We start from the raw sequence: 27,539 nt of genomic DNA, 5'->3' as shown, positions 1-27,539 counted from the left end.
CGCCCGACCGGGTTCACCTTTGCGACTGGACGTCTCACACGCTTTCACCAGCGGAGTGCCTCTTGGTAAAAACTCCTACCGGGAAAGGGTTTCTCATTGTACTGTTAACATGACACGCAGACAGACATGGACAAACAGACGGACAGCCCGGGCGTGGTACCGTGGCCCTCGGTGGCCCTCGCCGAGGCCTGCAGCCTTGCGCTGATGATAGGCTGCCGGCAGGGGGCCCTGGTCTGTTTGATCAGTTTCCCGATGCGATGCGATCAAGGTCACTTATTAGGAGGCCCGGCCGGGCGGAGCCTTTATGACTTCATGCAGGCCGTGGCCAAGCCGTGGCTGTGGTCGTGGGATCCGGGTTGACCCTCTCCTTGACGTCCGCCGCCATCGCGCGGTACGGCGGCTTGCAGTGTGCCCTCCACGACGCAGTGGGCCAGAAGACTCTGGAACTCACAACGCGTCTAGAGCTTTGTCCGCGTCTACCGGCCTTCTGGCCCACTGTCCGCGGCCACGTTCGGGTCGGCCAGAGTCCAAGGGGCATGAATCAATTAGGGTGTGGGGGTCCAAATTACGGCCCTCCGCCGTGGCCCCTGTGGCCCCTGTGCCCGCGCGAGAGGCGCACAGAGCGCGGCGCGGCGCGTTTGAGGCCACAACAACAACATTATTGGAGCCGCGGCACCACCCCGATGAGGTAATTACGAAGAAAGTCCTACACTGGACAAGGGCCTGCCCCCCTCCCCCTTCCCCTCGTGCTCTCATCTTCCTCCGTTCTTCCTTCATGTCTTGATCGCCACGCCGCGCGCGCAGGGACGATAATGCTTCCTCGAGAGGTAAAAGTTAAACGACATCGCACGACACCGCCTCGTTCGGAGTGTGCAATTTTGTGCAGGCCGAAATCATCGGCGGCTGCGTTTAGCGAAATTTCACCTCCTGTTCTGGTGAGTGAATTTTGTACTGCTCAAATTTAACCGTTGTGGAACAGTAACGTGCGTTCATCTTGTTCATTTTTCTCTGTTCTTTCTACGCGCGTTGTCTTGTTCCCTTCCTGTTAGAAGCGCGAGAAGGAGAGAGAGAGAGAGAGAGGGGGGGGGGGGGGGGGGGACGCCGACGAGAGAAAGACGATAGGAAAAGGGCCGAACTCATAAATCATGCAGGACGTCCGTTATACTCGTGGAGAAAGAAGTGTCCTCGCGCCACGACATACGGCCAGAATAATTATCGAAGTCGAAGGCCTCGGCTTCGAGATCTCGAAGACGTCCGAAAACATTTCCTGCAACTCTACCTCCAGCACGCTGTATTTTGCGAGCGATGCACTGGCGACCGTTCCAAATGAGTACGCTGGACTGCACTCGCGTCGAATCGAACTAGGTTTCATCGAACTGCGTGGAAGACGCACAAGCACGGGGGGACAGCCAGCCAGCGGCAAAAGCGTGATACTTTTCAAGTCGTCTCGAATTACCTCCTCGATGTATTTAAATTAGCTCTGCCCTACGCGCTGCGACGCGCTGCCCGAGTAACGGTCGAAGTGAGAGGTACACCGGGAAAACATTATCTCAAAAAGTAGTTTTTGTCGCCTGCGTTTTTAGCGTTGGAAAAATTTCGATATCTTGCACGTGTGGAAAAAGTCCAAATTTTGACTAGCGCTGCTTTCCAAATCTTCCGAATCTGACGACTCTTTCCAAACTGATCCGAACCCCACGACAAAGTCTTTCCGGCCTAAATTGACCTTATCTTGATGGCGTTAATGACAGCAGGCATGTGGTGGGCAGCAAAAACATAATCGCCGATTGCGATACAGATCAGCACCGGATTCAGATTGATATCTCAAAGTGCGTGCGTTGGGCAACCGGCGGGGAAACGATTCAGTTAAATGGCGTTTTTTGCTTTTGGCGCTGACCGCGGTCCAGGGCTGCCTTCGCTGCCGTGGGCTGCCGTCGGTGGCCGTCCTTTCCGTGCCGATAATTGCGACTTTGGCCTTCCTTCCTTTCGCTTTCGTGCGGCCCGTTCGGGCACCCTCGGCCACCTTCGCCCACCTTCGGAACCCGTTGGCGCCGTTCGAGTGCCGCACCGATCGGCCGAACGTGAATGTGTGTTTCCACCTCATTGGCCCCCGAACGGGCCGGGCGGCTGGCTGGACCCCGCGGTAGGTCCGGGAAACGCACGCACGCACGGAAACTCCCGAATGCATCATCGGGGCCGATTGGCCGAGAAAGTGACAGGCGACTGGCGAGCGCCTCTCTGCAGCCTTCATCCCTGCAGCCACCGACGAGGCATCCAACGACTTGGGTGTCAAACACAACGAGTGCGGGAAACGGAAGTGGAGCTCTACACACGGCCTAAAAGAGCTTCCCCTCTTTCATATAAAAGTTTTTTAAAAATGCTAATTTTTGTAAAATTTAGAGAGAGAGAGAGAGAGAGAGAGAGAGAGAGAGAGAGAGAGAGAGAGAGAGAGAGAGAGAGAGAGAGAGAGAGAGAGAGAGAGAGAAGCGCCTGGGCCCGCAGAGTGTATCAAACACAAGCAAACGTCGAACTCGCCCAACTCGCCGCGTCATCGCTAACAGTGCGCTATTAGGTCCCCCACTGGCCGATCCCAAACAGTGTGCTGCTCCATCGCTCTGTCTGTCTCTCTCTCACCCGTAGGGTCCGCCCCAAGGGTGCGAGAGAGACAGAGGTAGCGCGGCAACATGTCGGGGTCGTGAGACGACGGCCCGCTCGGCGGCTCACCACTTTCTCCGGCCGGTCGTGTAGTGATGCAAATTATATCGAAAACGTTGTGTCGGTGACTCATCCGGAGCGCCCCGGGGCCCTGGCTGCCCCGGCCCCACCAATTAGACTCACATCCTGACGCATCCCGACGCCGCGGGATTCAATTTGACGCGCCGTCCAGACACGACACGCTCCGGCTAGTTCATTACCGTCTTTTTTTTTCGTTCCGTTGTCGTTTGTTTTTTCCAGTGCAGTCCCCGGCGAGGAGTAGCCTTGGTGGTCGCGGCGCCGCCGAGCCCAGTCGCGGCCCAGTTCCTTTTGAGCCTGTTTAGTCGCACCCGAAGCGAACGGGCCGAACGCGAACGGAGGCGAGCCATTACAATGGGCCCAAAAGCAGTGGGCCGAACGCACCCATTCCTGACCTGTCGCTACAAAAGCGGAGTACCGGTGGCCGCGCTCCCTCGCAACCGCACTCTAAAAAAAACAACTCCAGAAAGAAATAACCGCAATAATTTGTAACGTTATATCCATTCGTGGGTCCTTGTTCTCAACCCGGCGACCGCAAAGGAGGAGAAAAATGCCGAGCTGAGTCTCGTCTCTCTCGAACGTCTATCATCACGCAGACCCCCCCTCCCCCTTTTTCCATCTCTTAATCCGGCCAATCAATTTTACCACTGCAGCTCCGCGGAGCTTCGCAGGCATCGCGAGGCACGGCCTCTTGGCCCCGCCGACCTCAGCGACCTCGCCGTGACGAATCGGGAGAAAAGATTGATCCCCTTACCGCACCTCGTGCGTGAGACACCTCATGCTCTCGTGTCGTTGATCTCGCTAAGCTTTTCACAAACCGGCTGAAAGCACTTCTAGAGGTCTCACAGTGGGCCAGAAGACCGGTGGAGGTGGTCAAAATCCCAGACGCGTTTTGAGCGCCAGAGTCGCTAAATGGGACGCCACCTATGGATTGCTCTCCGGATGAGGCCATTGGTGGGGTCACACGTTCGGTTCGAGTCCTTTTCAGCGACTCTGGAGCTCAAAACGCGTCCAGAATTGTGGCCGCCGGCGCCGGTCTTCTGGCCCACTGGTCGTTTACCGCAAAGGGCTCGGCTGACGTGACCTGTGACCCCTCCTACCCGTTGTCCTGTGGACTCCGAGACTCCGCGTTCATCTGGATCCGCACACTGTAAGTTCCTTATCGAATCGCGTGGCTGTCGTGCATTAAAAGCACGCACTGTTCCCGGAGCACGCAGCGCACGCAGCACACGCAGCACGCACGCAGACGTAGAGAAAGCGACGAAGGCGCCGCCCGGAGTCCCGGAGTATGCTCTAAATGCAACTCACGACAATGCCACTCGGGGCACGCCGGCAGCCTCCAGGCTCCAGGCGCTCCAGGCTCCGGCCCTTTGCTCCAGCCCCACCCGGCTGGAGTTTGAATGTTATTAATCACCATAGTCCATGCAGCGCCACGGCGCGCCATGCAGTGTGGTAGTGTCCAGTATTGATTGCGCCGCCCTGCCGGTTCAAGGCTGCCCTTTACGCTGCAGCCGCTCTCTCTCTCCCCCGCACGGCACGCCCCCACGAGTGCGACGGAGACAGCGCGACGAAACGATCTTTCGGAATCAGGGCGGCCTGGAGTCCCAGCGTCTGTCTCAGGCTCCAAAGCCACGGCTGGAGTCCAAGGCTCGCGGTGTTGCACAAGTCCAGGGCAAGTGGACCCACGCAGTGTCCAGGCACTTAGTTCCAGTTCAGGCTCTAGGGAGAGAGAGAGAGAAGGGGGGAGGCAACAAACAGCCTGCACACAACAACTCAAGATGTTTAATTTAAGAAGTTTAATTTAGCAATCAAGTTACTTCACAATGCTCATCGTTGAGGAGATACCGATGGCTAAAGTTGTGGTTTTTGTTGGAGCTGTTTGCCCTGTAGGCCACTTCGAGGTCCTCGTCACGGAAAGTACATTCCCGCCTGCCGAAAACGTAAGTGCCCTTCCACGGAATCGACGCTTGCCTTCACTGCGGGCTGCTGGCGGTGAAATGTCTCATCCGGGCCCCGGACTCCGGACGCTCCGGGTCTCTTTTCCTGAGGTAATTATTATTCAGAGTCCACGTCACGCAGCCGTCGATGGCAGCCAGCTCGTCGCTCTGTCTCTCTCACACCGCCACAGACAGCCTGGGAGTGCGAGAGAGACAGAGGCGCCGCTCAGCCTGCAGCGAGGCACCGCGCGACCCTGACGTGGACCTTTCTCTCGAAAAACAATTCGGATTGGAGGCGGAAAAAAACGCACCAGGGCTCTTTGGCTTTGGACACAGCCGTGCAGTCTCATCTTGCATAATTGTCATTGCTCATCTCCAGAGGCCGTTTCTGTCCCGGCATTTTTTTAAACCGTATAATTGTCGCAAGAAGCGAGGCTTTCCACTGTTTGTCTTCCAGCAGTGGATTTTGGGCATGTTGGTTTGTTATTGACTTTGCGCGACTTGGCTCCACGCGGCCGGGCCCCGCTCGGCCAGACTGGCCCCCACACTGGCCCGGCTGGGCCCCGGGCGGGGAGGGCAAGGCCTGGCAAGGCCCGGCAAGGCCGGACCACCAGTGTCAAGGGTCAACGAGAGAAAGCTCGAATGTCAAGGTTCTTATTTGTTGATGCCAAAATAAAGAAGGTGTCGGGGAGAAAGGGACTTGTCATCCGACTGACGCGTTTTTTTTGCCCGGCTATGCGCAGGGCGTGCTAACGTGACATTAAGAACATTTTGGGACAAAAAAATAATTTTTCATCAGGATAAGCTTAATATTAAATTGAATTTTGAATTTTTGTTACTCAGTGCTAAACTCTATTTTTTTAAATCTCCAGCCGCTTGCAAAATAAAATTTCAAAAATTCCCCCTGCCCCTAAAAACTAAAAAAAAAAATTAGCCTGGCTATGTGAGGCTGAGACGCCATGAGCTTGAACGACCCACAGACACCTGCTCTGCAAACAAAGAAAGCAGCTCTGCCGAAAGTGACGTGAGAGTGGCCGCCGGCGATGAAACACTTTGCCCGATTATGAACTATATGCCGATTTCCACTGCGCATCGCCTTATGATATGATAATGCGCCACTTTCATTTCTTGCCTTTCCCCTCCCCGCCCATCACTGCCAACGAGAGCGAGGCACGGCACTGCAAGGCACGGCACTGCGAGGCACGGCGGGGCACGCCGGGGATGCACACTGCAAGGTCATTATCCTACAAAGTCATAACGGCGCGGCCCGGGGACCGTCCTGGAGCCCTCAAAGTACTTTGGAATGTTCTCGCGGAGCAAAAGTGGAGTCTTTCAGTATTTTAAATTTTTAAATAGGCCCGAACCGATGACCAAAATCTAGTAAATAAAGTTATTACGCAGATATACCTGCAAAAACAGTCAAATCAAGCTAAAATTTAGTAAATTGAAAAAAATTTTTAGAGTGAGACCACCAAAACTTTACCCCTAGTGGGAGTTGAACACGGATCTAAGCCCTAGCTAACCAGCCGCCAAAACCACGGCCCACGCAAATCTGCACTGGAAACTTGCGCAATCCCTGCAGGCTGGGTCCACACCACCGTAAATCACGTCATCCTCTGTTTTGACGCGGGCGCCTCCGCCCGCGGGCCGCGGCCGAACGGCGCGCTCTGTCTCGCTCGCACGCACGGCGCGCCCCGGAGGGAGCGAGAGCAGTGTTTGGCACTCGGGTCAGGTGTAGCGTGACAAAGAAAGATTGATGCGGACGTCGATGAGCAGCCCGACCTTATAGAGCTGTAACGAGCCTCGTTAGCGCCGTCTCCGTCACTCTCCGTCACTCTCCGTCACTCGGCCGCGCTCTCCGTCACTCCGTTGCGCAAGCGGGACGGCCGCTGCCGGGCTTAGGCCACTTTTCGATACCGATTTTTAATCACGGTTGGATAACCGCGACTGCTGTCTCTCTCGCACCCGGGCGGCCCCGCGGCGCGCCCCGTGAGTGCGACAGAGACGGAGCGCCGCGCGAATTAGCGTGTAAATGAGACCGGCACGGCGTGCACTGGGACTCTGGACCCCTGGAACTCGATACCTTGACTCGCCGGTGAGCTAATCCTGCAAGCCGAGCCAGCGAGTGTCCCGTTGCCTGGGAGTGCCGAGCCGAGCACCGGAAGTGCCGACTAGAACCGGATACGGAATCCCACGCGAGTCAGTGTCGAATTGAAAAGGTTCCCCGATCGGCAGTCGATGCCCCAGCCAGCCCCGAGTCCCAACCGCAATGTCTGTCTCTCTACGCAAACGCGAAGACGTTATTTGTAGGTACTCATTCATATTCGGATCGGAAGGCGGAAGAGAAAGCCGTCCGACGATATTTTCTCATCCAGTGTGGGTGCGTTAGTGCGGCCGCGGCGGCGCATCCCGTCTGTGTCGAACACCCGGCCATCTATCAGGCTATCCATCTATCTATCTGCCCATCCGAAAGGCCCAGAGGCCCGCTACTACCTATCCGAAAGAATTTGATCTACCCTGCACCATAAATCTTCCCGTGCATTCAATTTTTCAGCACCCCCCTGCTGCGTCAATGTTTGTTACAGAACTATTGGGCACTATTTTCTGAACAATTGAAGCAACCTGTGATGCAGAGTACACCCAATCTCAAGCACGACGCGAAAATTTTACAAGAATTACAAGTCAATACTAGTGTACATATTTTTCCTATTATTCTTATGAAGCATAGTGCCGGAAAACCGGTGGAAGCGGCCAAAACTCTAGACGCGTTTTGAGCTCCATTGTCACTAAATGGGCCTCGAACCGAACGTGTGACCCCACCAATGGATTGCTCTCCGAAGGAGGAATCCATTGGTGGGGTAAGACGTTCGGTTCGAGTCCTGTTTAGCGACTCTGGAGCTCAAAACGCGCCTAAAGTTTCGGACGCCTCCACCGGTCTTTCTGGCCCACTGTGTGAAGGGATAGGAAACTCACAGCCCAGGTAGACGCCGATGGAGACGACGAGCAGGAAGGTGATGAAGGCGGCCAGGACGCAGCAGCCGCACCGGTACTGGCCGCTCACTTTTCGGGTGAAGCGGATGTCGCTGTCCGACGACAAGATCGACGACGGCGTCTCCGACCGGCGCCCCACCTGGAACACAAAACCAGCTATGAGCCTCGCCACTTTCCATCAACTCGATTGTGTGTGTGTGTGTGTGTGAATATTTTTCACCGCGCCGGATAGCGTGGCCCTTTTAATTTCGCCTCCACTGAAAAAACAAACAGGCCAAACAGAAAGAAGTAAATAAAACGAGAGTCATCATTATGGTTTGTGACCTAACCTAACCTAACATACAAAAAGCGAAGGCTGTTTTTTTTTTCAACAAAATGGCTACTGCACTGCGAAGTCACCCCCCAGCCGGGGCTGGCTGGCTCGCTTCTCCACTCGGCCCACCGCGGCTCGGCCTGGCGGCACGCACAGATAGGGCGCCGGCTTGGCGGCCAGCTTGGCGGCCCGCCCGAGGTGTGAGTGTTTGGGGAGAAAGTCAAGTCCAGGTGACCCCGCGTGCCGTGCCGTGCCGTGCCGTGCCGCGCGCGCGTGGACAGCTGTTTAGTCGCGGTGCGTGCGGGGTCAACAAGCGAGTCGTCCAGGCCGTCCAGGCCCGGCGAGGAGGGTCCCGGTGTTATGTTTTCCCTAATGCCCCCGGCCGGTTCGGTGTCTTTAAAGGCGCTCAAACACACGGGCCCATGGACACACACATGCACACACCCGCGCGCAAAAAAAAGAAGAGGCCGTATTTATTTTTTTTTTTTCAAATTTTGCCGGTTTCGTGGGTAATCGGTCAGATTGTCAGATCTATACATGTATTTGATGTACCACAACGACACAAAGTTTGCATGCGTGTCAGTTTCTCTCTCTCTCTCTCTCTCTCTCTGCTCCAGTGCGTGCACTATCCTTCCCGCATCAGCGGCTTGTTGCGGCCCAGAGACACGACTAAGTGTGTCAGAGCATCGGAGCTACGCTGCTAGTCCACTGCTAGTCGCTGCTAGTCCCATGTTGGCGAGCATCTCCCGGGCGTTCCCGTTTCTGCTCTGGCCGGCCGGTCGCCGTCTCGGTGCGCCTTGTTCTGCCGCAGTGAGATGGCAGGGACACAAAAGACGGACCCAGTTCGGCCAGTTTCCCCGCGCACGCGGTTCCCATTAGCCAGTTCGTTGGTTCGGCACTCGAATGCACCCATGGAGTAGCAGTGGCAATGGCAATAGCAATAGCAATACCACTTTGCAAAGGCAACAGGTTAGCGCCGTGTTGGCAGGCAAGCCCGCTGCTCCACCGCGCGTTGCGGCGCTGCCTACCCTCCGTTCCGCAGGCGTTCGAAGACAAACGCCGATGGGAGTGGACAGGCAGTGGACAGGCCGGACAGGCGATGGCCCGAAAATGGATTCGGATTAGCATTCCGACGACGCGGGGACGGCTTGGGGACGCGGGCCGGGCGGTGGGCCGGCTGCCAGCCAGCCTGTGCCGGCCGGCCGGCCCGACAGTGTCGCCGTTCCGGTGACGGACGCAGTGCCTCTGGTCGCGCTGGCCCACCTGCAAGGCGATTCCAGAGTGTCCTGCCTCTCTCGCACTCGCGGGGCGTGCCGTAGGGGTGCGAGGGAGACAGGACGACGGCTGGCCGCCGCCATCCGGCAGGCCGTCATCGACTAGCGAGGCAAGCAGACCGGCCGATCAAACCGGAGGCGGCCCAGCACCCCGACGGCCCTCCGGGAGGTGCGAGAGAGACAGAGCGACGAAACCACAGGTCGGAACGGAGCACCGGGTGACTAATTTGGGCTGGAACACGCCGAGTTTGGTCGGCAGACAGGGCGGGACCCGACCCGGGACTGACTGTGGAAACCGACAGAAACGGGGACTCGAGGCCGTCCTCCGCACTCCGCCTCCATTCCGAGAGTCGCTTTCGTCGCTCTGTCTCGCTCACACCTCCGCGGGACGCTCCGTGAGTGCGAGAGAGACAGAGTGGCGAGGACGACTCTCGGAGTCAGTCTACTGGTCGGCACACAGCGCCCTAGGCAGTGCCGCAGCATCGAGAAAGAGAGGGGGACTCATCTCGCTCGCAGTCAGCGGGTCACTGGAGCAAACCTGGACGACTCTGCCTGCTCTGCCCGCCCCGCCCCGCCCCGCCCCGCCCCGCCCGCCCCGCCCCGCCCCGCCCTGCAAACTGGACCGCTGGCTCCGACTCGTCGGCTGCGTCCATGGCTGCGTTCATGACTCCGTCCCGCGGAAAATGCTCTCTTTATTTCGAGTGCACGTACGTCCCCGTACGGTACGCGGCCGGACCCGCTACCGCCAGTGCCAGTGCCTCCGGACTGCAGGCCGACGGGCTGCTCTGTCTCTCTCGCACTCGTGGGGCGCATCCCAGTGGTGCGAGAGAGACGGGGCGACGAAGCAATGGAATCACCGCGCTCGGAGCTGGTGAGGATCCCAGAGGTCGTGACCCCAGGCGGGCCCCGGCAGGCTTCAGGCAGGCCCCCGTGCCCCAGTGGGGCCGTGGTCAAGGACTGCCGACGCCTGAGGCGCGAGGCGGCGCGAGGCGGCGCGAGGCGGCGGGACGCTGCGGTTGAGGTTTCGGCTTCCCTGTGCCGTTTCGCTGTTTCCTAAGCAAAAGCGGGGCGGGGCGTGGCGGGGCGCGGTGCGGTCGCCTTGCCGGCGCGGCTCGGCCTGGAGCGCTGTTACGCTGTAACGTGGATACGTGTAATGGAACACGACCCGCGCGAGGCTAGAGAGGCGGCCAGGCGAGGACGGGGCACGCGTTTTGGCCGCCTCCTCGGGTCTTCTGGCCCACTGTGCGTGGTAGCTGCGGCGCCTCGCCGCCCCGACCAGCGCCTCTTCTGCCACCTGCCGCATCTGCATGCCGGGGTGTCTGTCTGTCAGTCTGTCTGTCTGTGTGTCTGTGTGTCTGTCTGTGTGTCTACGGGGATGCACCCAGAGACCGCATGGCGGCTCACTAGCGGCCCCAGTGCAGTGGCCGGGTGGCCGACTTGGAGTCCCCGCGTCCGCGTCGCGCGGTCCTCCTCGGGTCCTCGGGTCCTCACACCGCAGCCCGTTACCGCGAAGACGGCTGCCCGTCCGTTAGGCCCTCCGTCTCTTAGATCCGCCTCATCACGATAATGCAATGCATGCCGGCAGCAGACTGATTCCGAGAGTCGTATTCGTCGCTCTGTCTCTCCTCTCGCACTCATGGGGCGTTCCGTGTGGGTGCGAGAGAGACGGAGCGACGAATACGACTCTCCGTCTGCTGGCAGCGCGGGCTCTTGACTCTCCGCCGCCGCGCAAGTCGGTCAAATACCGCGTTTGCTTTGCTCTGCGGAGACAAGTCGGGCAGTGCTACTACCGCCGCGATGGTGGCTGGTCAGCAAAGCGACTTACGGGACCTTGCGGCCCCAGCCCCCCCCCCCCCCCTGCGGCGAGGACCTCTCCGCCGCGTGTCCTCAGCAGCGAGCGGCAGCTGACAGCACAGTGACTGCGAGAAAAATTGATGACGTTTCGTGACGGGTCAGAAAAATGAATTCACCTGCCGGCGGCGGTTCCGGAACTCGTCGCTCCGTCTCTCTCGCACTCGTAGGGGCGGTCCGTATGGGTGCGAGAGAGACAGAGTGTCGGAACGGCCGGTACTCCGACACGCCCGGCGCTCTCCGCTGTGACCGCACCGCACACCGCGACTCGCCGGGATTCAATTCGTCCACGCGTGGCAGAAAAAGGGGAGAGAGAGAGGCGGCTGTTTGGTGGCCGTTTTGGGAACGGTGTTGTTCTCGTTCAAGGAGCGATTTCAGCGGCCGTTGGCACGCCGTCAGTAGATCACGTCCTTCTGTGACGATCACTCGCGTCATTATAGCATCGTGATGCGTGCCACACACACGCACGCACGCACGCACACAAGCACACACACACAAAGAGTGTCGACACGAGGCAATAAAAACGGACTCTACTCCACCCCAGTTTCGCGAGAAGCCGCTGCCGCCTGCTGTCCGAGAGAGAGAGAGAGAGAGAGAGAGAGAGAGAGAGAGAGAGAGAGAGAGAGAGAGAGAGAGAGAGAGAGACCGAGAGAGAGGAATTTTCCCTGCAATTCATAAAAACTGCATGAGGCGTCAAGAAGTCGGTCGAGCGAATTCCAAACGCGAGCCGTTCGTCGTGCATGCGTAACAGGACCGCGAATGAACCGATGCACTTTTGCAAGGCAGCAAGTTGAAGCCCAATATACAGTTTAAACAAATACTTTCTTGGTTCGTGGGTTGTTTGTGGCGCTCACAGATTCCCTTCGACCCATCCTTGGACCAGTTGAACTAAACGCGGAAATCTGAGGCGCCTTCCTCCAGCCGCAAGTTATCCGCAGTAAGCGCTCCAGCCTCCAGCCAGCCTCCAGCACACTGCACCCTTCCCTCTGGAGGATTGTCTCTCTCTGTCGTCATTGCCAAGAGACAGCTCTCTTGCTCCACAAGGCGCCTCGCTCACTTTAGTGTCAACAGCGCGGTGGAGAGAGGGGGAGGGAGAGGGAGGGAGGAAGGGAGAGAGGGGAGAGTCTCAGATGAACCGCGCACGACATTGATGCATCGCGTAATGAAAGGATAATCGGCGCTCTTCCTCTGCAGGGGGATGGCGTGGCGTAGCGCTGTCTCCCTCGCACTCGAGGGGGAGGGAGAGAGAGAGAGAGAGAGAGAGAGAGAGGGAGAGAGAGGGAGAGAGAGAGAGAGAGCGAGAGAGAGCGTCCAGCAACCGCGAAATTAACTTACAGTCCGAAAACTGGCAGATGCCAGCAGGACTCTGCCCCCCCCCTCTCTCTCTCTCCCTCTCTCTCGCTCACTCTGATTGGCCGTGATGACAGCCACGCTCAGCCAATCACACGCGCGAGCACCGAATCGGCGCGACGTTTGCGACGCGGAGGGAGCTTTCGAGCTTTCGTTTAATTGGTTGGACGATCGACGCGGTCGACGCGGTCGTCCGAGCGCCCCGACGCTGCTGTCCCGACGTCGGTCCACTGCGTCGGAAAGCGAGAGCGAGCGAGAGCGAGTCGATGCGCAGATTTACCCTCGCCCTGAAGAGGAGAGAAGCCACTGTAAAAACATGGCAAGTATTCTGAGCAAATGTACGGTACCCCTAAGAGGCGTCGATTTCGTCGCTCTGTCCCTCTCGCCTCAAGAGTGTGAGGGAGACAGACTGACGCCATGCGGCCGCGATATCCGGGAGGAAGGCGGCAAAGACGCGGACGGTTCGGTAAGGAAGCGGCAGGGGAAGAAAAAATAGAGACGTTATCGAGGATGAAAGTTTGTCCCTTTCTGACAGTTGGAATCATTATTTCGATCGGCCTGCCGCCCGGTCGCTTATCGCTCCATGTCCATCAAGGCCCCCCCCCTTCCCCTCCCCCTTCCCTGGCGCGACCCTGGCGCGCCCTGCCGGCCTTTCTCCCAACCGCCACACCCGCACTGGGTTCAGCGCGTGGCCTTTGCCGTCGACGTGTGTTTTCGCTCTGTCTCTCTCTGCCTCCCTCGGCGCGCCGTGGCGCCGAGAGAGACAGACGGAGACGCACGTTGCCAGGGACGTATCACAACACAGGGCACGACACTGCTCTCCGCGCCACCGTGAAAAATCGCACGACGTCGCGAACAACCCTCTGCACCAATCCAAAGCGAACACAAGCCGGCAGTCAGTTGGAATTACCTTCAGAAAAGTTTCATGGAATGTACTTAAATTTGGTTGATTTCGTCCTGGGAAATGTTACGCAAGGCAGTACCCTGCTGCTACAGTCAAAATAACTAAAATCAGTAGTTTTTTTTTTGTTTCAACCAAATGTCTTTTTCGGGGTACAATACTGTCATCTTCACATAAACGGATCGACGTACAGAAGTACCAGGACTACACTGCGAAATGATTTGTTTGTTGGAGCAGTTTGCGAAAGTGCAGCTGACTGCAGAGATTCGCCGTGTGCCCACAGTGTGCCCACACTCCTCTTGATGAGTCGTCGGTCACGTCGCCAGGGGACGCCGTCGGTGGCTTTCTGGCCTGCGAGCTGACACCCCGTGAGGCAGCCCTCTGAGGCAGCCCGCCGAACCGCCGAACCCACGAACAGACGTGAGCCCGGTGAAAGGGTGGTGCGCTCTGCGTTGACTTCGTTACACAAGAGAGCACTTTAGACGTCAGGCGGTCTCTTGTTGTTGTTTTTTTTCTCCGTCGTTGTTTTGTTTTCATATCGTCTTGTCTCGGCTTGTACAGGATGGCCGCGGTACACGTTGCCACCGCGGGGAGATGGACACACGTTTCCTGCATGCCGCGGCGCGTGGAAATCGTTCCAACTCCCCCCCCCCTCCCCCTTCGTCATAACAACAAATGGAGCCGCGCCTCGACACCAAGAATAACGATCCAATGGGCACGTCTCGTATCAGTTACCGCGGTGTGGCCGCGCTGCCACGCCAAGGCCGTGGGCACTCCAATCGGATCCGAATGAGGAAACCCGGCGTTGCATTTCAAGTTCACAACGCGCGCAATATTTGCCATTTCAAAGTTCGTGCCGAGTGGCAAATTTTGGGGAGAAGCTTTGATCTTAAGGGCACGCACCACGATTTTTTTTTTTTTTTTTTTTTTTGAAAATTTGGCTATTGGTTGGGGAAATGCTTCTGAGTGAGCCTCAAAAAGAAGAAAACGATTCATTGGCCGCTAATTTTAACAAGAATTCATAAATATTTCAATGTTTACTTTTTGACCAACTTTGGATCCCAGGACTCCTTTTCCGCAGTGTGCGATTCTGGAGCGTTGCATTGCATCGCGGGCGGCTTATGTGATTTACGAGGGCGATGAGGTGGTGGAGTCTCGGCTCGGCTCGGCTCGGCTCGGCCCGAGTGACGACCATAGGGTGTCCGCGGGGCCAGGACGTGGCCGTTGACTGCGTTCGGAAGGAGAAGAATAGAGCGAGGCTCTTATTCAAATATATGGGGTCGGTGCCTCGTCGTAAAAATAGGTTTTATAGTGTGGGCATCGGGCGCCGCTCCATCGCGCGCGGCGATGCAAACGGCAAAAATACCGGCCGCGCCGAAGTTTCGCGGTGCTACGCGGAGAAACGCTCCTTTTGTACGATTGTGCCGATTGTAACCACTCCGCACAATATCAGCCTCCGCCGGACGTGCACCGCGGAGGTGGCGTCGCTCCGTCTTTGTCGCACTCACGGGGCGTCCCGGAGTCCGTGGGGGTGCGAGAGAGACGGACGCAGGCCGACGCCTCCGGGGCTCTCCCGGCACGCGCTAGCACGCGCCGGCCACCGTTCCCGACCCGAGTCCCGGAACGTATCAGCGTCCCGGAGGCCAGCACGGCCTGCAGCCTGCACCGCGGGAGTGGTGTTATACAAGAGCGTTTTCAGACTTTGTTATGGCGCCGTTGAGCCGAGGGGCCGTCGGTGGCCGTCGTACCGGAGGGCTGTCCGAACCAAAGGGTCATACGTCATCGCGCCGGACACCGCCGCACCGCCCGCCACGATCGCGCCACCGCCCCCTATTGTTGTCTTGCACCGGATTGCCGGATTATGGCACACCGGCACACCGTTCGCACGTCGCGTTCGGGGAACGGTTGCACCGGTAACGGCCGGCGAGGCGGTGCAGCAGGGGAAAATGAGCGGCGAAAGGACAGGCATTCGGGGGATGCGTTTATGGGGGCGATATCACAGTGGCATGCAGTTGCATCAGTCGAAGGAGCAAACAACAGCACCCACAGAAGTTGGAAGTGAAGACAAAGGTCTGGACGCGCGGATTTTACAGCGTTTCGAATCACCACTACAAACGAGATTTGTTGAGGTTGAGGTATAAATGGCTCGTCGGGACAGTGCCCTGCCTCGCCCTGTCCTCACCGTTCTTCATTTGGACCCCCACCCCGCCCCGCCCCGCCCCGCCCCGCCGACTGTTTGAAGGCGCCGACCGATAGCGGTTTGCAGCGAGTTCCCGTAGCGAAGCTGCAAAGCCAGAGCCAGTCAGACCCGAGCGTGGCGCCGCCGAGACGCCGAACGGTGCCGGCCGTGCCAACCTAAGAAACAGGTGGGCGCAACATCACGCTAAACAGTGTAGCCAATCGCGGGGAAACAAGTGGATCGTGGATCGTTACACACTGGGTAAAAAAAGAGAAATAAGAAATTCTCATCCAGTTTTCTCTGTCCGTGGCCCTGTCGGTGTGCATGCATGCCTGTCCTTACAGTGTGCCGCGGGCTGTGGCTCTGGAACTACTGAACGCGACCCGGGCACCGCGAGCACGGCCGGGGCCACGTCGGGGCCACGCCGCGGTGTCAAGAGCACGCCGCGCACGTCGGCAGCGCCCCGCCCCGCCCCGCCACGCCACGCCCCACATCACGCACACACACATACACGCACACACTCGCACACACACGCAGGGCCGCAGCCGCTTACTGGACATAGAAGACCGGAACGGAGGCTCGGCCCTCCATTCAGGCATTTATGTCGGCGTGGTTTTAAGAAGGGCCCGCGAGGTACACTGCTAATGCTGGCCAGGGGAAGTGGGGTGGTGCTCAGTGGGCCAGAGGACCGGTGGAGGCGGCCAAAACTCTAGACGCGTTTTGAGCTCCAGAGTCTGGAATTTTGGCCGCCCCCGCCGGTCTTCTGGCCCACTGTGCGGTGGGAGGGAGCGCGATGCAGGAAGGAGAGAGACCGAGTGGAGTTAACAGAACGCGGGTGGGGCTCGACGATCTTGACAAAGCGGGGACCGCGATGCTCCGAACGGCAGCCGTTTCTCTTTTCGCTGCGCCGCGCCCCAAACGGGGCTCTTTGTCCCTCTCGCACCTCTGCGGGACGCCCCACGGGTGCAAGGGAGACAAACAGTTCGGAATCAGCCTGCACGCGGCGGCCCGACAAAAGTCCCCGCGCTCGCGCTCAGATCTGAGATCCTCCGCACTGTAAATGTCTTACGGGGCAAGGCTGCACCAGCATGGAGGTTTTCGAGTCCTGCTTAGCGACTCTGGAGCTCAAAACGCGTCTAGAGTTTTGGCCGCCTCCACCGGTCTTCTTGCCCACTGTGCGCGGGAGACACGAGGGGCGTGGGGGTGACGACGTGGGGTTGACACGGGCCCGGGGCGCCCCGCCCAAGCTCCGCCGCCCCGAAAGAGAAACTCATCATGACTCTCCTTTCCCTCTTCACGATGAGAATGCGAAACAAAAGTCTCGTTTGAACAGAGCAGAGCGGCAAGAGAAGCGACGCCTTAATTGTCTAATTGTTGCCGCCAAGTGTGTCCCATGAGAATTCGCACCCGGAGGCGGATTCCGAACCGTGCGTCGCTCTCTCTCTCTCTGCTCGGAATGAGCCAGGAAGGCAATTCTGCGGTGGGAGTGCGTGGGCGTGTTCGGAACGGAGGCAGCGAAGTTGGCGAGGTTTTACACAGCGGAGGAAGCAGAAAGGCCAAAATGACGAGCCGCTGCGTGCAAGTGGGGTGTCCCAACCCCTGTACACACGACCAGCGAACAGTGGGCCAGAAGACCGGTGGAGGCGGACAAAACTCTAGACGCGCTTTGAGCTCCAGATTCGCTGAGCAGGCCTCGAGCCGTACGTGTGATCGACGCGGCACAACGGAGCACTGGCGGCATGACGGCCACGCTCTGGACCAGGTCCACCTTGGTCGCGCCGCTCTGGACGCCGCTCTGGACGCCCCGACGCCTCTCGTGCAGAGAAAGCGACAACGTTCGCAGAAACCGTGCGCCGCAGTGCGCCGCGGCGGTGCGCTAGTAGTACGGCACGGTGGGCGGGCCTTGACTGGAGCCGCGTCGAGCCGCAAAACAAAGCGACTTCCGAGCGTCATCCAAGGGAAATTAGCAGCAACAGCAGGAGAGGCAGTATGGAGAACAGCAGCCGTGCACCTGCGTGCTACGTACTCCTAGCTACGCTGGCAGCTTGAAGCACCAGGTGCGAACACTCGACCCGGCGGAGCGGCGGGGCGGCGAGGCGGCGGGGTGCTCTTGGAGACTTGGACGCAGGTGGGAGGGAAAACGCTGGATGCGCGAACACTCACACACACACCACTCGCCTATACACACACGTAAAACCCACAACGGCACCAACAGTGAAAGTTATTAGCGACCGACTGCTACACACAGCCACACACACACACACACTCACACGGACGGACGGACACACACTCACACACACACACACAGACACACACTAACGCGTCGTCCACGTTCGTCATATTTGCTTGTGGGCATAAGGTGGTGCACTCGCGGCACTCGCAAGGTGTGAGTGCACGTGTGTGGATGTGTGTGTTGTGTGAGTCCGCAGCCCGCCAATAGAACGCCCACAACACCAGCGGTGCACCGTGAAATCGGCGCGCAATTTGAATTTCACATAAAATGACGGTTTCCCGCTTTTGCGTTTGCTGCAGCGGCTGCAGCCATATGCCGGTGCACGTCGAATGTGCCGCGCAAGCGACGCCCAGCGACGCCCAGCGACGCCCACGCCGAGTCGCGGCCAGCTGCAAACGGCGAGGTCCGCCCGGAAAGCCGCACAGTGGGCCAGAAGACCGGTGGAGGCGGTCGAAATCCCGGACGCGTTTTGAGGTCCTGAGTCGCTAAATGGGACTCGAACCGAACGTGTGACCCCACCAATGGATTGCTCTCCGAACGAGGAATCCTATTGGTGGGGTCACACGGTCGATTCGACGCCTCTGAAGCGACTTTTGGAATATTTTTATTTTTGACAGTGTATTGGGAGAAAGGTAAGCAGAGGGGCCGCGCTGCCCTGCGCTGCCCTGCGCTGCCCTGCCGGTCCGATTAGCACCTTCGCGGTGTTGCTGCAACTCACGCCTCCGCCCCGCCCACTTATCGCCACCCGCGCTGCCCAGCAGTCCAGCTAGCAGTGTACTGCCCAAGGGTGCCCCGAGGTAGCGCAGACCATAGGGCACGGCACGACTTTGAGGCATCGAGAAAAACGAGAACAACAACAACAAAAACGGGGCAGCTTGGACTGAAAAAGAGTCGTTTCTGTTCCTTTTCTTTTCGCAGAGTAGCGGAGCGTTCTTTCATTCTCCGCCTCGATTAGATCAATCGGTGTTGGTTGGGTCCCATCACATTGCCAAACCCGGCAGGGAAGGCGCGCGGAGAGCGGCAGGAGCGCTGCGGGGAGAGGGGGAGGGGGTCGGCAGAGGGTACTAAAGCAAGGCACACTTTGCTGCCACGGGAGGCCGCGGTCAATTACTGGCATTTAGCCACGCGAGGGCACGGCGCGGCACGGCCGAGGGCACGGCACGGCACGGTGTTACGGTGTTGCATCACGGGAGGAAAGGGAAGCAAATTCCAGCCGGTTCACCCGCTGGTATGTCGTCTGCAACCACACGGCCAAAATAGTATGAAGTCGATACGGAAGGGAAAGGGGCGCGGTGATTTGGGTGTGGTGCCTCTGACCGAGTCGCCTTCCTCGTGAACTTCACAACACCAAGAAGAACAATAACAATAAACAAACAAACGACAACAACAACGAAAGCGACAACGAAAAACGGGGCCGCGAAAGAAGACGAAAGGTCGCACAAACTTATGAGTGGTTCCACAAAGCAGTGTGACCATTTCTAGTTTCCCGCTCCGCCGCCAAACAGCCGCCTCTGAACACGGTGCTTTGCTTTTTGCCGGACTGATGCAACGCCACCGCAAGGCCCTGCCTGCAGCCCTGCCCCTTGTCGTGCGAATAGCATTGTGGGCCGACACACACAGCCTTATCTGCAGGACGCTTATCGGGCGAATCTCTCTCGAGGCGGCAGTGTGGCAGCAGCACTTGGATCGGGGAAAAACCTTTTCGACAGTCTTGCCCTGCGGCTTCTCGTCCACTGAAGTGCCATCGGTGGTTACAGTACTTAGGTTAGGGGAGGTTATGTTAGCTTAGCCGGTCAGGTTACCTTAGGTTAGGACGCGTTAGGTAGGTTGCCTTAGGTTCAGGCCCTTTAGGTTAGCGCCCCTCGGTTTCGTCCGACCCAACTGCCTCTCACGCCTCTCGCGTCACATCTCGATGGCCTAACGACTACAGCACTATTCGCACGGCGAGCGGCTGCGCGTGCTGCGCGCTGCGAATAGCGATTGCCGGCTGCAGCCGCTGCGGGCTGCGGGCAGAGCAGATGTAGCGACCGAACGTGCCTTAATAGGCAACAAAAGGTACGGGCAGTGGAGACCGCGTCGACGGCGCACTCGTGGCGCACGCGGGTGGAGACCGGCCAGGCCGACCAGGCCAAGCAGACCATGCAGAGAAAGCCGCCACACACTGGAAAACCAGTCCGATATCCGTCGCCAAGGTTTCGTCGGGGCACCGCGGCCACTGCGCATGACAACTGGATGCTGTAACACTTCCAACAAACGTGGCCAGAGAGCGCTCATCATTTTCTGGGATTCTGCACAGTGGGCCAAGGCGGACGAAAGACGCGTTTTGAGCTCCAGAGTCACTAAATAGGACTCGAACCGAACGTGTCGCGCCCCACCAATGGATTCCTCGTTCGGAGAGCAATCCATTGGTGGGGTCACATTTAGCGACTGACCTCAAAACGCGTCTTCTGGCCCACCATGTTGTAGGTATTGTCGCTGACCAACTTTGCAAATATTTCTCCCACTGCACTGGACTTGGCTCCCCAGCCTGCCGCTTGAGAAAAAGCCCGCGGCGTGTCGCAATAACCGCAGCCTGTGACAGCGTCGAACCACGAGGCAAGAACGCATGGCAGTATCTCACACGAGCAGCGCGGCCGACAAAGACTCAAGAGTTTCCGCCGCCGCGCGAGAGAATGGGTGCTCCGCAGCCACTCCCTTGAAAAAAATAGGAGAAGAAGCAGCACACAGTGGGCCAGAAGACATGTGGAGGCGGACAAAACTTTGAGCTCAGAGTCGCTAAGCAGCGGACTCAAACCGAACGTGTGACCCCACCAACGAATTCCTCGTTCGGAGAGCAATCCATTGGTGGGGTCACACGTTCGGTTCGAGCCCCATTTAGAGACTCTGGACCTCAAAACGCGTATAGAGTTTTGTCCACCTCCACCGGTCTTCTGGCCCACTGTGCAGCAGGCACTGCGAGCGAGTGCGAGGCTGTTTGGGAAGGCTTGACCTTTCCATTCAATTACCGTAGAGGAAATGCAGAATGCTGGGAGTGGCGTGCCGTGCCTTGCCGTGCCCTGCCATGCAGCACAGTCTGATATACCAAGCAAAGCCTCGTGGAAATCGGCAGAACAAAGTCGTAAATTAGTTTTGTTTGAGGAGCGGGTTACGCCCCACGGCCCAACACCAGTGGCTGGCCCGCACGCCCAGCAGACTTGCCCCATTTTTTTGTCCGCGGGGCGGCAGTGCCATGGCAGCGCGGTAGGCGGTACGCACGGACCTGTCGGCCCGAACGTTTCGTACGTCACTTTCCCTTTCCGGTTTCAGCTACTCTTTTTTTTCCTTCATCTCCAGGTTTGGCTCCGCCAACTGCCGAGGCAAGTGCAAGCTTGCCAGGGGAAAGGACGGACAGACGGACAGGCAGACAGACAGACAGACAGACAGACAGGAGGAGGAGAGAGAGGGGCACAGGTTATAAGGAAATAAGGAATTGCAGCAGGGGAGACAGACCACCTCTGAAGGAGTGAAAGGGTGATAGTCCAACTCGACCTCCCTGTCTTTGTCTTGCACCTTGTTTGTGATACAACTACGTACGTACACGGTTGGGTGTCCGTTAGGTCAACAACGGTTACGTATATTTTAGAAAGATTTTTCTTTTTGCTTGCTAGTTTTTTTTTGTGCATGGGAAATGTGGTTGTTCTCCTACTCTACGAGCTCAAGTGTGTTACAATGGAGTACACACTTGAGTGTCAAGCAGGTTTCTGGAAGAGTAGGATGAAACGTATTTCCCTGGAAACGCCACACGATATCGTGTTCAAGATTTTCGATTCCAGTCACGGTCGCAGTTCTTGCTACTGAACCTGGTGACATTTGGCGCGAAACAAGAGAAGCATTTCAATTTGGCTTTTTTTTTCTTGGCAGTGCATTCTGGTCCGCTCGGCTGGCTGCACTGCGCTCGTCGCGCTGTGGCGTGCGCGGCGTACTTGACATGAAAAGCAAAGTGCAGCCACAAATGCCATGCGCGCGTTCGCCGTGCCAGCCGCGCCGCTCCCTGTCCAGCCGCTCAGCGAAGCCCGGCGACGAAGCCCGCAACGGATTTTAAACGCTTTTCCGCGCAATATGGCGCAAGACGCGAGGAAAGCGGTCGGAAAAGGGCGCAACACACGCTCGGAAAAGTCAAAAAATTGTGTTGGGCAAAAGAAAAATGTTCTTAATTTTTCGAGATGGAGTCATGGCTCCATTAATATAACCTCTTGAAGAAAGAAGCCCTGCTCCATCGAAGAGATTAAAAATCTCGTGATTACTAATTCCAAATCGTTTCGGAACTACGGAGCGAACCGCGGCGGCGACGCGTCCGAAATCCGGGCGCGGCGCGCGCGGTCTTTGAACTTGAGGCAAAGGCGCCGATGGTGATTACGAAGTCTGTCGCAGCGCAAAATGCGATTCCCACCGGGCAGCGATTTTTGTCGCGTTCCCTCGCCGATGACAATCGCCTGCCGCCTCCCCGAAGCCTCCCCCGTGCGTTGAACGAACTGTCGAGCGGAGCAGGCGGAGCAAGCCAACGACTGATTCGGTTGAGTCACAGTCGCCGCCCCGGGGACGGCGGATGGATTGTGAAGACAGAGCCGCCAAATCCCACAGAATACATTAAACGATGCGGCAACGCGCTCGCTGCTTGCCGCTTGCCGGGCCGCTTGGCTCAAGGCGCGTGGGACTGGCCGGCGCCGCTCCTGCTCTTTTTTTACATTGCATCGGCGGAAAAACGGGCCGGAATCAACTCGGCTAACGCGGAGATCATCCAGCCAGAGCAGCGCGCGGCTCTCTCTCTCTCTCTCTCTCTCTCTCTCTCTCTCTCTCTCTCTCTCTCTCTCTCTCTCTCTCTCTCTCTCTCTCTCTCTCTCTCTCTCTCTCTCTCTCTCTCTCTCTCTCTCTCTCTCTCTCTCTCTCGCCTTGGCATTGCGCGTTCTGGAAACACTCCTCCCCCGGTTCATGTACTCCCTCGCAGTGAACAGCGACACAACAAAGGGCGGGGCCGATTTCCGTGGCGCTGGCGGCTAATTATCCGCGAGTGTGTACACACCATTCACACACACTCACACACAACCACCCTTGCACTCACTCACACACAATGCGTGTGTTGCAGCGCGTGGCGCGGAATTCGGATCTTGCTCGGCGCGCGACGTGAGTGGGAAAGGGACAGACGCATTCGGACAAAGGCGGTCGGTGCGAGGCTAGGGTGCGAGGCGGTGCAACGCGGCCCCGAAACAGCGTACCGAGGCACCGAGGTACCGAGGGGCACTTTGTATTCATGACTAGTTCATGGAAGTGGGAGCCGAGTACCGCAAATGACTGGCGAACTATGCGCACGAAGCGCGATCCTGGGGACCCTCCACGGGCGTGGTGGTGTGGCGGTGTCGCACCGGGGGTGGGACTGCAGTCGACCTGCACCGCACAGTGGGTCAGAAGACCGGTGGGGGCGGTCAAAATCCCGGGCGCGTTTTGAGCCCCAGAGTCGCTTTGTGGGACTCGAACCGAACGTGTGATCCCACCAATGGATTGCTCTCCGAATGAGGAATCCATTGGTGGGGTCACACGTTCGGTTCGAGTCCCATTCAGCGACTGTGGAGCTCAAAACGCGTCTAGAGTTTTGGCCGCCTCCACCGGTCCCTGGCCCACTGTGTGGGGCTTCCACAGCCCCTCCCTCCACGCCCACACACCTAACCTGCAGCAGCAGCCGTCCCCAGGAAATGGCTTTCGGCGAGTCGTCGTCCTGGGAACGAGTCGTGTCCTGGACCCGCCCGGCTGCCTGGCTGCCTGCCTGGCGGGTTGCCAAGGCAACGGCAACGCGGAGCGATATCGCGACAAACCGGCAAAAAAGGCCAAGACCGGCTCGCAACTGTTGTTTCGCGTCTCCTACTTTTACTGCCGAGTGGTCTTCTTTCCCGCGCGGGTTGGTTCAAAAAGCGCGTAGCGGGAAGGAGACTTGGCCGCGGAGACTTCGACGCGCGAGTCAGTCTGTAGCTGCTGCGGCACTGCTAGGGCGGCCTCGATTTGCAGGCGACGGAAAAACTTCCCAGTGTGTCCTGCGAAGCACTGCGAAGGGCGCCGCGAATCCCTGAAGGACCCGCAGGACCTGGAGGCTTCCGCTTTCCGTTTTTATCCGCCACCGGAAATTAAAGGACTTACCTTGGAGTCCCATGATCCTTTGCGCTTGCCGTTCTTCTTGCTGTTGTTGTTATTGTTGTTGTTGTGGTTCTTGTTGTTGTCCATGGTGATGGTCACGGAGGTCTTGTGGTTGGTCATGGTGGTATCCTCAGAGAACATGGGGCGGCAGCACTAACACACACACACACTCACTGACTTGGCGTCTAGGTAAAGAAGGGGTCAACCAACGCGGTGACGCGCGCGGAGCACGCCACTGGAAAAGACGGTCAGTGGGTTGCCGTGCTTATTGACACAGTCGGCGGGCCCCGCCACGCCCCGCCCCGCCACGCCCCGGCCGGGGTCGACAACGCGCGTCGCCGCCACGCGCCGCCACGCCTCGGGCCGCGCCGCCACGCCGCGACGCACGACTCGGCGACGTCGCCGTCAAGCAGCCGCCTCGGGGCGCCACTCGGCCGGCATCCGCGACGACGCCGCGATCCTGGCGGCCTCGGTGACCTCCGCTGCACCTCGGCGACGACGGCGACGACGACTCAGGACATCCTCGACGACGTCCTCGAAAGAGACCTCAGCAGTTTCACGAGGGTTGGGACTTCCCTGCTGCACTTGTTTCACGAAGCACTTTATCACACGCGCACACAAACACACACACAAAATGAGTCGGCCGCGGTTTCGTCCTCCACCTCGATGCCGCCGTCTGGGTGATGGCCGTCGTGATGCACTCGGTGTGCTCGGCACGGTGTCCGCGAGAGGACTGGCTTGTGGCTGGGCTGGCTGGGCTGCGGCGGCCCGGCTCGGTGTGCACGCGGGGCAGGGCGGGCGGAGGGGGAGGGGGGATCTCGGGGGCCCTGTGGTGGGGCCGTGCGCCGTGCGGCCGTGCGGTCGGCGGCGGGTCACTTTCACTGAACGGCTCCCCTTTGTATCAACAACTTTGCAAAAGGAAGTAGTTGTCGCGGCGGGCGGCGTGCAACCCGCGCAACCGATCCGATGAGGTGACCACCGACATCGAATCAGAGAGACAGACAGGGAGAGAGAGAGAGACAGACAGACAGACAGACAGACAGACAGACAGACAGACAGACAGACAGACAGACAGACAGACAGACAGACAGACAGACAGACAGACAGACAGACAGACAGACAGACAGACAGACAGACAGACAGACAGACAGACAGACAGACAGAGGGAGATGACTGGAAAAGTAAAATTATTTGTAGCGCGAGTGTTCTTGCAGCGTGCGCTCCGTTTTGAATGACTCCATTCAGACGTGAGTTCACAGAGACTTTTTATTTATTTTTTGGCGAGGTGCTCTACTCGGACACTCTCCGCCAGGCCTGCAGTGCAGCCGCTGGGCCGCGCGGCCGCGGGGCTTGTCCCTTTGGCTTGGCAGCCGGCCCAGCCAGGCCCAACCCTGTCGCCGCAGAACACCGTAAGGACCTCTCAGGACATGATGAGTTGAAAACGGGCGGACCGTAAGGCGACCCGCACAGTGTCTACGGTGTACAGGACAACCGGGCCCATTTGGCCCATTCCCATTTCCGAGGCTCGGCGGCCGTTTCAATAAACACCAGAAAGAAGACCCCGTTTTTCGCTGGCGGCGCTGCGGTGGCCTGAGCAGCCTGCGCTAGCCAGCTGGGGTGTGTTGCAGTGCGGTGCACACTGAACCGGCCTGCACGGGCTGCACGGGCAGCGCGCCTTGCTGGCCAGCCCAGGGCCAGCCCCTAGCCAGCCCGGCTACTTCCGAATGCAGAACAACAGGTGCAGCAGGTGCCATGGCACGCGCACGGTTAATTAGGAGCCGGATTAACGTGCTCGGGGGCCGGGCCTAAATGACTCGGCTCAAACCCCTGATCGTGTTAGTCACACTGAGAAAGCCTTACCAGGCTCGGGCTGGCCAGGGCAGACTGGCAGAAAAATCTGCCGGGGCCTTCGGGTTTGGGACCAGTAACGTCACAAAGTTGGTCAAAGAGTGACTGAATCTCCGAAAGTAGCCGTTTTCGCCGATTTTGGTCGACCACTGCGTCCGATCTAGTTGCGGCCAACGGCCTACCTCGACGCCCTAGTATCCTTAAGACCCTACTCTTTCATACCCTGTATCGGGAAGACGTTGACCACAACGATTTTGGCTTTGACCGCAACGATTTTCCAACCAAGTTGGTCAAAAAGTGGACGAATCTCGGAAATTTGCTGATTTTGCTGACTTTGGGTGGCCACTGTGTCCACTCTAGTCGCCGTAAAAGGCCTCCCTCGACGTCCTAGTATTCTTAAGACCCTACTCTTTCATGCCCTGTATCGGGAAGACGTTGACCACAACGATTTTGGCTTTGACCGCAACGATTTTCCGACTAAGTTGGTCAAAAAGTGGTCGAATCTCGGAAATTTGCTGATTTTGCTGACTTCGGGTGGCCACTGTGTCCAATCTAGTCGCCGTAAAAGGCCTCCCTCGACGTCCTAGTATTCTTAAGACCCTACTCTTTCATGCCCTGTATCAGGAAGACGTTGACCACAACGATTTTGGCTTTGACCGCAATGATTTTCCGACCAAGTTGGTCAAAAAGTGGTCGAATCTAGGAAATTTGCTGATTTTGCTGACTTTGGGCGGCCACTGTGTCCAATGTAGTTGCCGTAAAATGCTTCCGTCGACGCCCTAGTATTCTTAAGACCCTACTCTTTCATGCCCTGTATCGGGAAGGCTATTGACCGCAACTAGTTTGGGAGCGATAGCCTCACAAAGTTGGTCATGAAGGGTAAAAACATAATGATGATCGGGGGCCTTTTGCGGTCTTATCCGCTGGGGCCTTTTGGGGGCCAGTCCGAGCCTGAGCCTTACAAACTATTAAAGGCCTTACTAAGAAAAGGTGCTTGTTGTAACAAAGTATTTTGAGCATAGATAAGCTTACAAAGAGAATACTTAGTAAATTACGGAGTATTTCTTCGTTATAACAAAGTAAATTAGTTTGTATTATGTATGCTTACGTAAGGTTTTAAGCATGCTTATTCGTGGGCTTATGTATGCTACAAAAAACATAAAATTTTCTATGTAAGGCCAAAGTGAATGAGTGGCAAAATATCTCCCAAACTGTCTGTCCCTCTTGGTCCCTTAAGATTTTGGTCCAGTCCAGGACCTTAAGGACATAGGGCCCGCACTAAGTTTCCGTCTTACTTGGAGGTCTTGGAGGCCCTGGAGTTCTTCGAGGTGTTGGAGGTCTTGGAGGTCTTGGAGTTCTTTGAGGTCCGACTGGGTTCAACAAAGGGCCGCTTTGCTGCGGCATGCTTGCCTTGCTCTGCCTTGCGGCCAGGATGGCCGGGGGATAAAGGTGCGGATTGTGGCGAAATTTTATTGTCCACCCAACTTCTGCTTTCTCCAGCAGTCCGCCGCCGGCCCGCCGCCCACAACCCGGTTAGAGGCTAGAGGCTCCGCCGAGGCCTCAGTCCGGTTGCATTTCAAATAACCATCAGCGGCGTAATGTCCCTTCGGTCGGAAACTAGCAAACCAGCCGCAGGCATTGTTCCGCGCACTTTTTCATACCGGAGCGGCGAACGCGGCGAACAAGGCCTGGATATTGTTTCGCGCCTTTTTTTGCGCCACAGATTGTTTTTGACGTTACAATGCTAGCGCCGCCGTTCCCGCTTCAAAA

The 27,539-nt window shown here is 57.9% G+C and overlaps 1 protein-coding gene across 1 annotated transcript in view; it reads right to left on the bottom strand.

Annotated features, from left to right (window-relative positions):
* LOC117644547 (atrial natriuretic peptide-converting enzyme) overlaps nt 1-24,220 on the bottom strand; it is a 32,154-nt gene extending 7,934 nt beyond the window's left edge. The window contains exons 1-3 of the mRNA XM_034384096.1: nt 23,921-24,220; nt 19,233-19,237; nt 7,641-7,797 (exon numbers count right to left, since the gene is read on the bottom strand). Of these exons, the coding sequence (XP_034239987.1) occupies nt 7,641-7,797; nt 19,233-19,237; nt 23,921-24,062 (304 nt within the window). The 5' untranslated portion in view covers nt 24,063-24,220. The remainder of the gene's footprint in view (nt 1-7,640; nt 7,798-19,232; nt 19,238-23,920) is intronic.
* Between the last annotated feature and the right edge of the window lie 3,319 nt (nt 24,221-27,539).

This window comes from Thrips palmi, unplaced genomic scaffold (genome assembly GCF_012932325.1).
Source record: "Thrips palmi isolate BJ-2018 unplaced genomic scaffold, TpBJ-2018v1 HiC_scaffold_18, whole genome shotgun sequence".
NCBI classification, from domain to species: Eukaryota; Metazoa; Arthropoda; class Insecta; order Thysanoptera; family Thripidae; genus Thrips; species Thrips palmi.
This window is presented reverse-complemented; position numbering and strand designations above follow the sequence as displayed.